Source organism: Copidosoma floridanum, unplaced genomic scaffold (assembly GCF_036245765.1).
Source record: "Copidosoma floridanum isolate Cflo_tuat_1 unplaced genomic scaffold, Cflo_Japanese_pri ptg000007l, whole genome shotgun sequence".
In the NCBI taxonomy this organism is placed as follows: domain Eukaryota; kingdom Metazoa; phylum Arthropoda; class Insecta; order Hymenoptera; family Encyrtidae; genus Copidosoma; species Copidosoma floridanum.
This window is the reverse complement of record NW_028321884.1, coordinates 522,149-536,784: the sequence shown is the minus strand read 5'-3', so window position 1 is coordinate 536,784 and position 14,636 is coordinate 522,149. Positions and strand designations below refer to the sequence as shown.

General features: G+C 40.9%; 2 protein-coding genes across 3 annotated transcripts; one reads left to right on the top strand and one right to left on the bottom strand.

The window, feature by feature from the left end:
* The first annotated feature begins 967 nt into the window (after positions 1 to 967).
* On the top strand, positions 968 to 4,744 carry Pect (phosphoethanolamine cytidylyltransferase). Of its 2 annotated transcripts, none has more exons than XM_089588525.1 (6): positions 968 to 1,169; positions 1,567 to 1,704; positions 2,043 to 2,222; positions 2,330 to 2,756; positions 2,840 to 3,060; positions 3,238 to 3,320. In XM_089588525.1, the coding sequence occupies exons 1-6, from the start codon at positions 1,126 to 1,128 to the stop codon at positions 3,281 to 3,283; spliced, it is 1,056 nt and encodes a 351-aa protein (XP_089444651.1). In that variant the 5' UTR covers positions 968 to 1,125; the 3' UTR covers positions 3,284 to 3,320. The 2 variants fall into 2 exon arrangements, with proteins under 2 accessions (XP_089444651.1, XP_014209438.1); XM_014353952.2 differs by lacking the exon at positions 3,238 to 3,320 and adding an exon at positions 3,739 to 4,744 and having other exon boundaries at positions 970 to 1,169.
* An 866-nt stretch (positions 4,745 to 5,610) lies between these two features.
* On the bottom strand, positions 5,611 to 12,030 carry LOC106646426 (uncharacterized). The gene is made up of 6 exons (XM_089588967.1): positions 11,992 to 12,030; positions 7,059 to 7,316; positions 6,855 to 6,991; positions 6,292 to 6,775; positions 6,026 to 6,218; positions 5,611 to 5,958 (listed from the first exon to the last, which is right to left on the bottom strand). The coding sequence occupies exons 1-6, from the start codon at positions 12,022 to 12,024 to the stop codon at positions 5,708 to 5,710; spliced, it is 1,356 nt and encodes a 451-aa protein (XP_089445093.1). The 5' UTR covers positions 12,025 to 12,030; the 3' UTR covers positions 5,611 to 5,707.
* Between the last annotated feature and the right edge of the window lie 2,606 nt (positions 12,031 to 14,636).

Sequence of the window (14,636 nt, the reverse complement as noted above, 5' to 3'; positions counted from 1 at the left end):
AAACTTTTGCCCACGACTGCTGCAGTTTGTAAAAATAAGCAAAAAAGTAAAATTACACGTGACGTAGCGTGTCTTTTTTTTTTTTATCGAATCTTTTTATGCCTCTCCGCAGCTGATGACAAATAAATATTTTATTTTAAATTTTATTTTTGTGTTCTTGTGTTTTTTGCTCATTCGAGATTAATTTGGAAAAAATAATCGTCCTATGAAAAAAAGGGAAAAAAATTTATTGTTTTTAAGCAGATCTGAAACTTTACTCGAGTGTACCTAAACTCATCAAACCAATGGCCACACTTGATTTTCTACTTTCAACGACTGTCGAGTTTCGAAGGACAAACATTACTTTTCTCTGCAATAGGAAGACATCAAAAGACTATTTTCAAGATCTTGGGGGGGAAAAATCACTTGGGGTTCAACGAGCAAAACTCATTTTGCAAGACATATCAGACGAAAAATCGAACGAAGGTCGACGACGAATTTAAATGTACTTCATTGATCGTGTCGAATATTATAGTTTGTTTTATCCTTTCAATAAATTCCTCCCAACACCGATGCCAGACGGAATGAAAAAAAAAGTCCTCTCTCGAAAAGACAGAATGCATATTCGCAATCTGATGTGCCGATGGTGACTCATGCATCAATTATGTGGATTCCCCGCATACCTTATACACCCAACGGAGCTCGATTCGCTCCGTTAAGCAATCGTACATACTCTGTAGGAGTATTTTTTTTCCTCCCGAACAAAACGGCAATTGTAAAAAGCAAGAGGGCCAAACGGAGCGGCAACAATATTAAGTATACTCATTCAGCTGGTGAAAATAAAAATACAAGTAAGTAATAGTAGCCAGAGGCTCGAGTATAATAAAAGTAAGTATGTAAGTAGGTATTTAGGAGAAGAGAGCCAGCCACGTCGAACGGCGTTTGTTCGTTTAGCCGACTTGTGACTTGTGACTCAGTTCACGCGGCTAGAAGCGCTCTTTTTCCTCTATCCTTCTTTGGCTTCTCTCTTCCTCTTGTGGACGTGTTTTCCCTCGTGTGTAGTCATATACCCGTGCGCCAGCTCGAAGAGAGAGAGAGCTTTTGGAGCTCGAGACAGTTGGTCCGCTGCACTCGAAGAGAATCGACATGACGGAGGAACGCAAGCAGGTCCGCGTCTGGTGCGACGGTTGGTGAGTATATTATGGTGCAACTTTTTTTCTTTCCCCCCAATGTCATGGCTTTTGGCCCAGAGACGTGTTTGTTTTGTTTTTTTTTTTTTCATCGGCTTCTACTTATAAAGTTTTATTCTTAAGTGTTGATCGGTGGCGTGAGGGTGCATCATCATAAGGTATATACAGAGCTTCCCCGCCCACTAAATGGTATACACATCATTTACACACACACGTACACGTTCAAGCGGTACACCCCGTAAATAGCCACACGATGTAAATAATGACTGAAAGTTTTATTGATTTCTCGCGGTTTTCAACGTACCGTTTGGTTTCCCTTTGTAGCTCTAAGCTCCGACGCAAGCGAAGGCCGTATATTAATCGTGAGATATTGATTACTTTGAAACTGATGTTGCAGTTATGACATGGTACATTTTGGCCACGCAAATTCGCTGAGGCAGGCCAAGGCCTTGGGCGATTACTTGGTCGTCGGAGTCCACACGGACGAGGAGATCACCAAGCACAAGGGACCACCTGTTTTCACCGAAGAAGAGAGGTTTGTGTTTGTGTTTGTTTTTTTTTTTTTTTTTTTATTGCCGTATTGATTATATTTTTGTTTATTCTCTCTCGTTGGCGCTCGATAGTGCTGTTCCATACATTTTGCAGTTTATCAAACGGTCGATAATGTACAGGAATTTTTTTTTTTCAATATTTGACAACGCGACCTCCTCCAAGGTTAAGCTCCTGTAAATTATAACTATAGGTATACAAAGAGGTGCGCTTGGATTGCAATGAGTTTAATTTTCGGGTTTTTGACAAGCTTTCCTTTCGTTGAATCCGCAAGAAATTTCGATTTAAATGAACAAACATTAATACTATTTTCTCCCTACATAGGTATAAGATGGTCAAAGGTATCAAATGGGTGGATGAAGTTGTCGTGGGGGCACCTTATGTCACAACATTGGAGACTTTGGATAGGTACGATTGTGATTTTTGTGTGCACGGAGATGATATCACCATGACAGCGGATGGCATTGATACCTACCATTTAGTCAAAAAAGCCGGACGATATAGGTAATAATCGAGTACAAAGTTTTTATTTAATTTTTTTTTTTTTTTTTTTTTTTTTTTTAACACCTAATTATTAAATTTTGGATAAATTTTATTTTCAACTATTCCAGAGAGGTTCAAAGGACAGCTGGAGTGTCGACGACTGATCTTGTAGGTCGTATGTTATTGATGACTAGACAGCACTTCAGACAGGGTGACAGCGAATACAGCGTAGATAGAGAGCCAAGCAAAAGTATGGGTCAAGACCAAAGTGCACGAAGCCCGTGGACGGGATGTTCGCAATTTTTACCAACGACGCAAAAAATTATACAATTCAGTGATGGTAAAAGTCCACTGCCTGGTGATAAAGTGGTTTACGTGGATGGAGCATTTGATTTGTTTCACGTTGGGCACTTGGATTTCTTGGAGGTTGCTAAAAAGGAGGGTGACTACCTGATTGTCGGTTTACATACTGATCCGGCTGTAAATAGGTACAAAGGCGGAAATTATCCTATTATGAACCTTCATGAAAGGGTTTTAAGTGTATTGGCGTGCAAAGTAAGGGCATAAAATTTTGTTTGTTTTTTTAAAACATTGATATTTTAAGTTTACAGTAAAATGTTTTATTCCTTTCATTTTAGTACGTCAATGAAGTTGTGATAGGTGCTCCTTATAAAATTACCAAAGAATTGATGGAACATTTTAATGTAAGTGTAATTTGTCATGGTAAAAACAAAGTTATGTTGTGTGAAGATGGAACGGATCCCTATGCAGAACCAAAAAGACAAAACAAGTTCAAAGTATTAGATTCAAATAATGACATGACGACAGAAAAAATCGTCGAAAGGATAATATTACACAGGTGAGCCTTATTAACGTACATTATTTATTTGATGAAACATTTTTAATTTAGTGTACAAAATAATAAAACTATTTTGAAATTACATTGGTCACACTCACTAGTATGAATATTTAAAAAAAAATCTGATTAAACATTTGATGACGCGAATTCAAAGTCATAAATTGCATTTGCCTCCAGGTCCACGGAGCTTTATGCAATCATTAAGAGCTTGAACATCCGATAATTCGTTGCATCATCATGTTTTTTTTGTACATATCACTTACAACGACAATAAACATTAATTTTTTTACTTTTTCTTTTTTCTTTTTATTTATTCTCCAAATTTCTTATTGGAAACACAATTTTATTACTTTTAATGGAATCCAAATTTTGCTTTTCTTACGAAACATTTCGTTTCTTTAGTGACGTGAAGATGAAGTTATTCAATCAAAAATATTTTGAAGATATGAATAATGTAATTCGTAACGAGAAGAGCTTTTAAAAAAATTATTTTCATACAAAAATCTCAAAATTTTTGAGCGAAAAAAATTACTCCACTGGAAATTGGTAATTTGTTTGTGTGGCAAATAGTTACTTTTAAAGTTCTTTAAAGGTTTCAATTAAACTAAATCAAATTGACATGATTATTTTTTTTTATTTATTCATAGTAGACTGTACTGAAAAAGCTTCTAATTGCAGGTTAGAGTATGAAAACAGAAATTTAGAGAAGGAGAAAAAAGAATCAGCTGCTTACGAAGCTTTCATCAAATCAAAAAACGCCGAAAATGCATGAACGATTGCTAACATTTTACAAAACGCTCTGGAGCCTTCTATGTAAATATTGTGCAAGGACTTTTAAAATTTGTGCAAACGAGTGATATGTGACAGAGTTTTCATGGTCATTTTGTGAATAGGATGCAAGACTGCTGATTGATCTTGAAATCTTTACTTGACGTTGTATTATAATAGCATTGATTCGTCATAAAATTATTGCTTGCGGATTAGGAAAAAAAAAATCTAAATTAACCGTCTCATGCTACTACAATGAATTAATTATCCCGTCTGTTTTCAACAAAAATTCTATTGATGTTTGTGGCGTTAAAATCAGGATTGTTCCCGTGAATATTTTGGTCGCCCAGTGTAAACGTTAAATCATGTACTGTTGATTCTTTCGTAATGGATGAATATTTTACAAAAACAGATAAGTTCCAATGCAAAATAGGCATATCTTTGATTGCTTTTTTTTTTTAACCTTCACGACATGCTATCATTAATCTTAGTCCTTAAAAATGACCAAAGATTAATTCATAAGGCTAAAACACAGCACGCTCGATTAAATTTTTAACACTTTGACAAAAAGTTTGGACAGAAAAAAAAAAAAAAAATTATCTGAAATTCCATTTTATATGTGTCATTTAGTGTATACAACATAAAAAATCTGTTGTGCTTCATCTGCTAAGCGTCAAATCGCATTTTATTCCTAAGATTTGTTAATCTATATTTTTATAATGTTATTTAGCTATTACGTACCGTTGAATACCCATATTGTTGCACAATCCTTTAATTTTAGAAAGTAATTTTTAATCATTTACACCGCAACATTTGTGAACTATTATTTAAAATCATTCTTAGTTGTACCTTGTGCCATTTTATCATCAATTTTTGTCTGAATTTAATTTATTAAATAAAATTTATTTATATACCACATCGTGTAAGTATTCTTTTATTAATTCACATCATACGTAATGATCCATGTGTCCGTTGCTAGTTTAATTTTAGAATAAATTACGTCTGCCATCAGAATGATCGATAAATTCCAACACTCATATATTTTCTGGGTGGTTTCGCTTTATTTCTTCTCTTGAAAATAATAATTACAATAGTTATAAATAAATATGGAAAAAAAAAAATCTTATATACATGCTCTCGAGGGAGCAGAGTCAAAAACCTCAAAGGCCAAATACTTAATTGTGTCAATAATCCATGACTGGCGTGTGTGTGTGTGCACTTAAGTCTCGATCATAAATACACCGTATAAATGTACTTGGCATAAGTAAGACATTTAATCGTATTGACTGTGTGCTCTTACATTCAGGTCTCGCAATAGCATTCGTTTCGTGTGATGCTTAAAAAACTAGTGTACACAATATTGGATTGATTAAGCTATACATGATTATTAGTTGGGTAAAAAAAAAAAAAAGGAAAAAAAAATTATTTATGGTATATCGTAAACATACAAGTTGAATAAATAATTGGGAGTAAGTAATAATCACTTGGGAGGTAGAAAACGTAAGTAATTGAATATGTGTAACCTACTTAAATACACGTAAAACCAGTCGCTAAATGGAATTCAGTCGTAAAATGCAGCTCGCGGATGAGGATGAACCGATTGAAAGCTCATATACGATCGACACCTCTGAGATCCCCAACTCGCTGTACTTGATAAATATTAAAACCGTCCGCTGCGCACACAACCGTATATCGTAAAAGTAATGGAATAATAATATCGAGCAGCCCCTTGAACCGAATGTGATTCGTGGGAGAAAAAAAAAAAAAAAAAAAAAACCGGTTCCCACGTAAACACAACCGGTTCGGATGAAAAGAGCGCTCAAGAGGTGACCTCGTGTGGAGGAGCACCCATGCAAGGGCCAACTGTTACATATATACTCTATTGGCATGTCGAGCGGCCGGTGTAGCCTTGCACGCAGTACTTCCCGGGGAGGGCCACTCTGTCCCTGACGAGGTCGTCGATGGACTTGGTCCGCATGATGGGCGGGGCCATCGACATGCTGTGCAGCCGGGACGCCAGGTAGCACATCATAAGGGCCGAGAGCACGAGCAACGAGCCCAGGCCCGACGCCACGTAGAGGAAAGTACCGCAGCTACCCTCGAGATTAGCCGCCACTCGCTCGTACAGATCTTAAACCATCGGAATGTTCAAGTAGACAATATAAACAATAACCCAACTATATAGCCTTTTACTCACCGTCCGGCATGATGACGGTGTACTCGATGTTCTCCTTGAACTTGGTCGTGGGCGTCGAGTCGTTGTACCGCTGGATGAGCCGTCCCGTCCTCGGGTAGTAAACCCCCGTCGCGTTGTTCGGATCGGCTCCAGTAGTCCTCCTCCTCCTCCTCCTCCCGTGGCCCGATGGCTCGAACAGGTCCAAGCAAAAGTCCTATGAGAGAGAGAGACGCGTGAATAATGAACAACAAGTGGATGGATCGTCGTGGTGAACAATGACGTTATACCGGCTGGCAGTCCTGGGGCTCCATGCACGCCTTTATCTGCGAGTGTATCCACAGGGTGGACCGGTCGCGCATCGAGCTCAGCAAAAAGGCCTCAAAGTCGAGGAAGACCTCGTTCTTGCGGTCGCGGTAGCGGGCCGGCTGGTGGGGTATGATGGACGAGAAGTCCCGGTTCCTGCAGCCGTCCTTTACGAGGACGACGCTGCCCGGGGCGTGGGGCTGGTCGGGGTCCGGGCTCACGGTCACCTCGATCAACTTGATGAAGCCCCAGGCGCTCTCGGAGCTGATGCGCGCCCGCAACTGGAGCTTCGTACCGATCGGCACGGCCTGGTCGACCGTCTGGGACACGCTGTTGCCACCGATACCGGGAATACCGGGTTCCAGGGTGCCATTCGTGCCCCCGCTCGCCTCCCGGTACAGGGCTACCTCGTACTCGAGCCGGCCGGGAGTCTCCTCGACCACCCCCGAGACTCGAGCCCCGTGCGGACTGTCGCGCATCGTTTTAATTTTTCACGTGTATGTTATAATTATTGTCAAGTGAATGAAAAAAAAAATCGTTAACTTACAAGGTGCCGGCGAATCCAGCGGCCTTGTGCCTAAGGAGGGTCGGCTCGGGTGGACGGCACATGAGGATCAGCTCTTGGTCGGCGAGCATGACGACACCGGGAAAAGCCGGGAACCATATCCTCAGGTGAATGAAGCCCTGTACATTTGGATGATGTACCGATTCTCTGCATATATATATAAATATATGATATATATGTACGTACATTGCGCTTGAGTATGCCGCAGCGGGTAAAGTCCGTTACTTTGAGGAAGTAGTTGTCTTCTTGGGGATCGGTGGGATCGGGCCTGATCTGGCAGTGGGGATCGTGAAGCGGATCGGCGGCCCTGTCGTCGGCGAAGAGCGGACCGCCCCTGAAGCCAATGGGCCGGCGTACCTTGGCGGTCAACAGGTCCGCGCTCGAGCTCGCCCCGCTGCACTGTATTTCCGATACCTCGTAGTCTTGCGCAACTGTCGCGACCACCTGATTTCACGAGAACGTGTCATTATTATGTATATACGTATACTATAGGTATAGGTACACTTTTGTTTGTTTCCATCGCCGTGGATTCTTTCATTATGTTTCTATTGCTATGAGGTACGCGCGCCTGTATGGAGCTTACCGGTACCCCCCCCCCCCTAAACATTCAATCAGGGAGCTGATGGGGGAAAAAAAAAAAAGTTACGCAAGTTGTGCGTCTGTAACAGGTATATATATTAATTATGACGCGCGATGCAAAAGCGCAAACGATACACTTTACGGTCAGCCGGGATTCGGAAGAGTACAAGGAAGCAAAGGAAAAGAAGAAGTAGGGAAGCATCAACAATAATAATATATGATATTGCGCAATAGCGTGCCAGAGTATGTATTATACACTTGTGTGTATAGTAATACATCGCCGGTGCCAGACACCGGAGTATATACGTATACATGTATAGAGGTCTTCAGTGCCCTTCGTACTTACGTTGCACGTATGAAAGAAAGCGAAAGAAATGATCCACCCAAGAGAGCTGTTATGATATTATTATTATTATCATTGTTGTTGTAATACCCTGCATGCAATGGATTATAATACGAATAAATTTAGCATAACCGAGTGCGTGCAGCGTTTTTTTTTTTTTTTTTTTTTTTTTTTTTTTTTTTGTACGTCGCGTCGGTAGAATCGGTCATCGAACTGTAATTATAATTAATTGTAATGAATGCAACTACTCATGATGGGCCTCCACCGCACGACCTCCACAAGTACAATGTAGGTATACATGTACTTCCGCAAATTTGGCATACCTATACAGCTTATTTAATTACAACCGCGGAGCGCGCATTTATCATTACTCGGTTCCGTTTTCTTCTCCTCCTTCGTTTTTTTTTTTTTTTTTTTTTTTGCTCGTAAAACAACAATTTGCATTAATTTATTGATAAATCAGTGTTTACGAGCCGAGAGAGCTGCTACCCTGCTCCTTTCGTGTATACCTATACATGTACACGTTGGTATAGTAATTATGCACACTTGCATGGGAGGCGGAGCTCATTAGTCGCAAACACACGTAATATTAACGCCTATGCGAAACATTCGATAAACCATCGGCCAATTAACACATAACCGTGAGCCATACCATACTGCAGTGCCACGCGACTCTCTCTCTCTCTCTATGCAATTTTCCAAAGATGTAACACATTATAATTGTTCAGCATCGAGTGGTTTCGCGGCGATGAGAGTGAAATTTACCAATGTACCTATAATACCGTCAAGAACAATCGCCGATTTATTGCCGATTTATTGCCACGTTCATTTCTTCACTGATTATCTACTAGGCGTTTTTTTTTTCGATTACCCATATGCTACATATCCTTGTAAGTGGATAATTCGATGATGATGATGATGATTACCAGTGGCCAGTTTAAAATCTTTGTAGGTATACCAAAATATGTTTGTACAAATTTATAAAATATATGGGGGGAGGGGGGGGTAGGTACATTATAACATATTTATGGTTTATATACCAGATAAGGTACACAGTGCAGGGTATACAGTTGATATACATATAGGTATACAGTCTCGTGTGCGTGGAGTCAGTAAGTGTATAATATAACGGTGCCGAGTGACGCTCTGCTGGCTCCTTGTACCTATATATACAACCCATACCAACAGCATCATCAGCGGTTTTATCTACCTGTATATGTATAGTGAAATAGGAGCACACGCCCCTACATAAACATACATACGTATATACTCATCCTTGTGATGTCATGTCCGAGTACAATATATCTATACGTAGTACGTGTGTTCTATATATATCCCCCTACTTTCCGATGCCATCGGCTACTGCACCACAGCATCACGAGAGATTCACGAGCCTGATTCGTAGCCATGCCGTTGCAGATCAGATGTGTACACATATACATATACATAATATACGGTCTTTCGCGTTTTGCTTTATTTATATTCGGTAATAAGTGGTCCATACTTACACCTATAAGCGCCGATCCTTGCATTTCTCGCATAACTATTATATCTACCTGTTTGGTTGCATTCATACTATATATATACGTGTACATGTAAATGTACGTGTGCAGTACTGATCTAGTTTTAATACTTACGCGCGCCGAATATATGTGTCTCTATATGTGTGCACCTGATGCATAGCCTATCGAAAATCTCGGTCAAGCGGCAAAAGCTTCAAATATATGCATGTACCTACATAATAATGGCTGTACAATTAAGAGTCCATGTGTTATTTTGATATTTGCGTCCGTTGTACATATTATTACATCTGTAATGCCACACCATGAACCCACGATTTATCTTCTACTTAAAATTTTACTTATTTCAGATAAAGTTTCTCTATATATATATATATATATATATATATATTACTTCACTTCATATATATAATATCTAACTCGCGCAGATCGAGATGTACTTATGTATGATCTTATTATCCACACCTATGTACAATATTCTGTTAGTGATAATAATAGTATAATACCAAGACTCACTAAACGCTATCGCAAAGTCATTCCCAGCATCTTATGTATACATACCAGAGGCACGCGTTCGTAAGTACCTACCAATATTAACTGCGTAAGCGTAATGTGTAAGTGCGTAGAGGTGTATGTATGTATGTATATATATTATACCTAATTAAGATTACCCGCATCTAACTTATAACCCATTACAATGTAACGTATATATACCTACGTGTACTTGTAGGTGCTCGCGCGAGAGTTGTTCTACACGCGATTAAATATTTTACCTGTGTAAGTACCCGGCGTCGTTATCTCTGCAGTTTCGCGCTGAAAAATTTCTGCACAACGCAGATATATACTGCAGAGTCCCACATCCCCATTGTTGTATCCCTATAATATGTATACATATACCTATATGCATATACGTATTTATGTTGTACCCTCTACATAATATACATACGTATTATGTAGGTATGCATCCAAAGTTTATAATGCAGCGCTCAAAGCGATAGATCAACTATTCAGTAAATCGTGTTGTACCATACGTATGTACGCGTATTACGACTTTTATCGCTAAACAGTACCAATCTTGCTTCGCTCTATACACCCTGTCTCGCGTAAATGTAACCCCCTCCTCCTTTTCCCTCTCATCCCTGTCACACGTGGAACAAGAAGTATATATATCTTTTTTTGTCATTCACGGATGTGTACCTGTATATATAAGTAAGAGGAAAGGCCTCTCCGAGTCGGCGTGACGATTTAACGCTCAATAAGTATGCGTTGCGTCCGCGTCCTCTTCGCTGCGTCGAATTGCGGTAAAACGTTATAGTGCCCAATCATGCATCGGAATAGGCAAAACGGCGATGACTCGTGCGAGTTTATTGTGCGTGCGACGTCACCGAGCATAAAACGGGGAGGGGGGAAAAAAAAGCAAAAAGCACGAAACAAGAAAAAGTATAGCAACAATACGTGTACGGGGCGATGGGGCAACATACATGTATGGACGCGACTAATGCTAACGGAGTCCATAAATAACGGACGAGCGGAGCGCCGCGCACTAAATCGCGCGAGTATGGGCCCCGAAAATTACCTGCCGACCTCCCGAGCATGGGTATAAACGGTGGAAGCTCGTTCATTACTAGGTACATGGGCTGAGAAAAAAAAAAAAAAAAAAAAAAAAATCTAGAGTGAGTATAATAAGTATGCCGTTTATGGCAGGCAGGAGAGTCCGTTGTGTGGGCGGGTGGTGTTTTCGGTAAAACGCGCGACAAAGAAACGAGGCGCCGATCGCGCGGGAAGCAGGTTTCCTCTTTCTTTCTTTTTTTTTTTACCATCGCATCCTCTTGCTTTCTTTGTTATTATACTCTCCTTTACAGCGGCACAATAAAATAATTTAAAAATGCACTACTTTGAACTAGTTTACTTGATAATTGCCCGCTGCAGCAAGTGGTATTATTTTGCATGCGATTGCAAAAAAGTTCCCTCGGGTTGTATGATAATGCGTATGTTTAGGCACGGTTTGAGATTCGGTGTCAGTAAGGTAACAAAAAAGGAAAAAATATATACGTGATCCTGCGCGCGTGTGTATAATATACAACTAACGGCGAATGTTCCGCAGCCACCGCGACGTTTTACGACGACTCGAAATAAAAATGTAATCATTGCGCGGTGATATCCTTCCCCCCCCCCCGCCCTAACCAGCAACAACATTTTCTTCCTCGCGACAATACTTTGTGTGTTAAGAGCACGTGGGTAAGACTTGAAAAATTGCCGGCTATACATCATAGTATATATTATGGGTACGCCACTCTGTTCGCGGTGTAGGCGTCCTCCCTCCCTCTCTGCAATTTCCAAAGAATAATAGAAGATGGCATCCGAATGTAGGTTTTTTGGTCTTTCTCTTCTCACTCTTTTTTTTTTTTTTTTTCTTTTTTCACCACTTTACAGCTTTGCCCGATTCTAGCTGTTCTCTATTCATGAGAAAACCGTGGCGATGGCTATCAGTGGGTCAATTACCCATCCCGCGCCCGACGGCCAACAATTATATATACCGTCAACGCGCCAGTGCTTGTTTTTTAATTATACATCAACAGTATCGCTTTTCCAAGCTATTCAGCATACATAAAAATAAAAAATAAAAATAAATGAAAAAAAAAAAAAGTTGTAGGTGGTACAAAATGGAAAAACTGACCGTGCAAAATCCAGCGAGCAGGACCCTCCACATGATGAGGCAAAGCGCGCCAAGGACGAGCTGTTGAGCCAGCGTTGGATACAACTGCTCGTGCGGGAAATGGCCAATGGGTGGAAAAAAAAAGAAAAAAAAACAAACGACAGAGATCGAAAGATCGGTAGCTCGCAGGTGCGGTAGCAACAGCACTTTGAGGGAGACGGTGGTGGTGGTGGCCGATCTAATTTCTACGGAGATCGCGGGTGGACTGGTGCCTCGCTGGTCTAGCGCGGCTCCTTGGGAGAGCGAAAAGGCGGCCGCGCGTGCCGACCTCCCCGCCCGGGAAGTGGTGGTAGTGGAAGTCATAGCAATAGTAGCGTGGGCATACATATTATTATATATATGTATATATACATTGCCGATCTTCTTATTTCTTTTATCCGTTTGACGAAGAGCGCTGGTCCGTGGCTTTTAAAGACCTCTCTCGCGAGAACCTTACAGGATTTCCTTGTTTTGGTGTGCTTTAAGTCGGTCCCGGGCTCACTCGCTCACCCATACATATATACACGGAAGGTCAAAGACACGACTGCTCGCGTGAACGATCATTACGAATCTATTACATTGATGTACGAACGTAATTTTCTACGGGATCTCGGATTAAAAAAATATAAAACCTTTGATAATCGGCACTTTGTCTCTTACCGATTTTCTACGTGTATCACAAGCATGGAACTTTTAGAAAGTAAATTTAATTACAAGAAGATTTCGAGAGCTTACGGTACTTTTAAAATGGATAATCCATTAATCTGTGCTATTACCCTATACATGCCTACCTACTCAAAAGCAGTTTCGGTTTTTATAAAGTTGAACTAAATTTTTTTTTTTTTTTTTTTTAAATAAAAAAAATATAAACAATTTTTTGTTTATGCAAGTGATGTAATTACTGCTCGAGATAACAAAGGTATTGAAAATCGGCAGCGGCCCTGTAAACAAACCAGCAAATCAGGCAAAATGATGGTACCTAGTGGAGAAGAGAAAAATAAAAGAAGTAATATAGGTACATCTAGGACGACATTATCTGTGCAGTGTTATTTCGCGAAATGAAAAAAAAAAAAAAAAAAAAAAGAAAAGAAAGAAAAATAAACGTCTCGAGCTGTGCTCTTATTCCGGTGAGGCTCTCTGGCGCGGGTGTACTGCCCGAGGGCCATGTGTACTGTTAAACGCCATGGCCCCGTGCCTCCGCTAACGACCGTCCTAGCCTTTTCCTCCTCCTTGGACTTCCTTCCCATCAGCGAAGCACAGCCACGCCAGGCTGCCCCCTTCCTCGTCCACCCAGCCGCACGCGCCGCGAGATACCTCCGTACATACACCGTGTTCTTGTACGTGGTAGTGCCTTATTTTTTCTCCCTCTCTCTCTCTCTATTATTTATGGTTTTTTTCTTTTTTCTTTTCCTTCCCGTGAGCATACGAAATCGCTGAATACATTTATACGTTCGACTCGAAGACAGCAACTGACGATTACCGCTGACACGATTCTTGCGGTCGCTGGCCCTTGTCGCTCCGTGCTTGAAAATATAACAGAAATTACCGATCTCGTGCAGGTGTGTACATATAGGTGACGCTCTATCACGGAAGATTTTTTTTTTTTTTTTTTTTTTTTTTCGGAAATCGGTATGCATAATGCAACCGATCGCTTTGCACTCCCACCGATGATCGCGTAAAATTAGGTATGCGGTTATACTCTCTCGATGAATTATTTTCCATCTGTATTACCGAGTCACTATGGAATGGACCACACCTGATACACACATCGAGACAAAAGTTCGAGGATAATGGCTTCTGTAGAGTATATAAATATACCAACGTATGTATAATTATCATCGCCGAGGAAGAGAGCGGGAATAGAGGTCGCGGGGAGGGGGGGAGTAAAAACAACAGAAAATTGATCATACCTAGACAAGATGTATCGCCTGGAACCAAAACTCCAGAACCAGGGAGTAATGTATACCCCCCGTTCCCTCAACATAGCCCTAATGGTACAGGTATATAAAAATAATATAAGACCGGCGATAAAAACCTGCGCATATAACCCGAGCGCAATTTAACGGTTACAAGATGCATGTACCCATACACACTATATAGGCGTCCGAGTCTCGTGGGCGCGGCAGCGCGGGTATACATTGTACACATAGAACATGGATACACCACAGCGAAATCCGTACGGATAAAAATAAGCAGTGCAATAAGTAAGTATAGGTATATATCCATCGCGGGAGATAAGAAGGAGCTTGGCTGGCGTAAAATCACGGCCGGCGCTCATCGCGATAGTATTACCCCGCGCACAAACGTCTAGCCAGAACGCAGATCAGAGAGCAGAGAGAGAGAACCTCGGGCGCGCGCGCTGACCTTAGCCAAGGCTATAGAGAAGAGAGAGAGATCGGGCCCCGCATTGTCCGTTACCGCATAACGCCTTCGGATGAGCTTGTAGATATTATACAACCCGCGAGTAAGTACATTTATATCATATAGAGTGCAGAGGCTCTTTCATCCCCCCACCCCCCACTCCCGGGGCCATTCTTCCGTGGATTCTGCAACGTCACGTCCCAGAGGAATCGCATTATTACCATTCCCTTGTATGTATATACGTATAAATCCATCCATCCCTTTCG

Bases quoted from the DNA above. Each gene is read 5' to 3' on its own strand.
- LOC106646426 (XM_089588967.1), bottom strand. From the start codon at position 12,024: ATGTGGAGGGTCCTGCTCGCTGGATTTTGCACG. The intron at 6,992-7,058 runs GTACGTACATAT...CCAAATGTACAG, and splicing joins GCGGCATACTCAAGCGCAAT to GGCTTCATTCACCTGAGGAT. The intron at 6,776-6,854 runs GTAAGTTAACGA...GATGCGCGACAG, and splicing joins GCTGGATTCGCCGGCACCTT to TCCGCACGGGGCTCGAGTCT.
- Pect (XM_014353952.2), top strand. From the start codon at position 1,126: ATGACGGAGGAACGCAAGCAGGTCCGCGTCTGGTGCGACGGTTG. The intron at 2,223-2,329 runs GTAATAATCGAG...CAACTATTCCAG, and splicing joins AAAAAAGCCGGACGATATAG to AGAGGTTCAAAGGACAGCTG. The intron at 2,757-2,839 runs GTAAGGGCATAA...CTTTCATTTTAG, and splicing joins TAAGTGTATTGGCGTGCAAA to TACGTCAATGAAGTTGTGAT.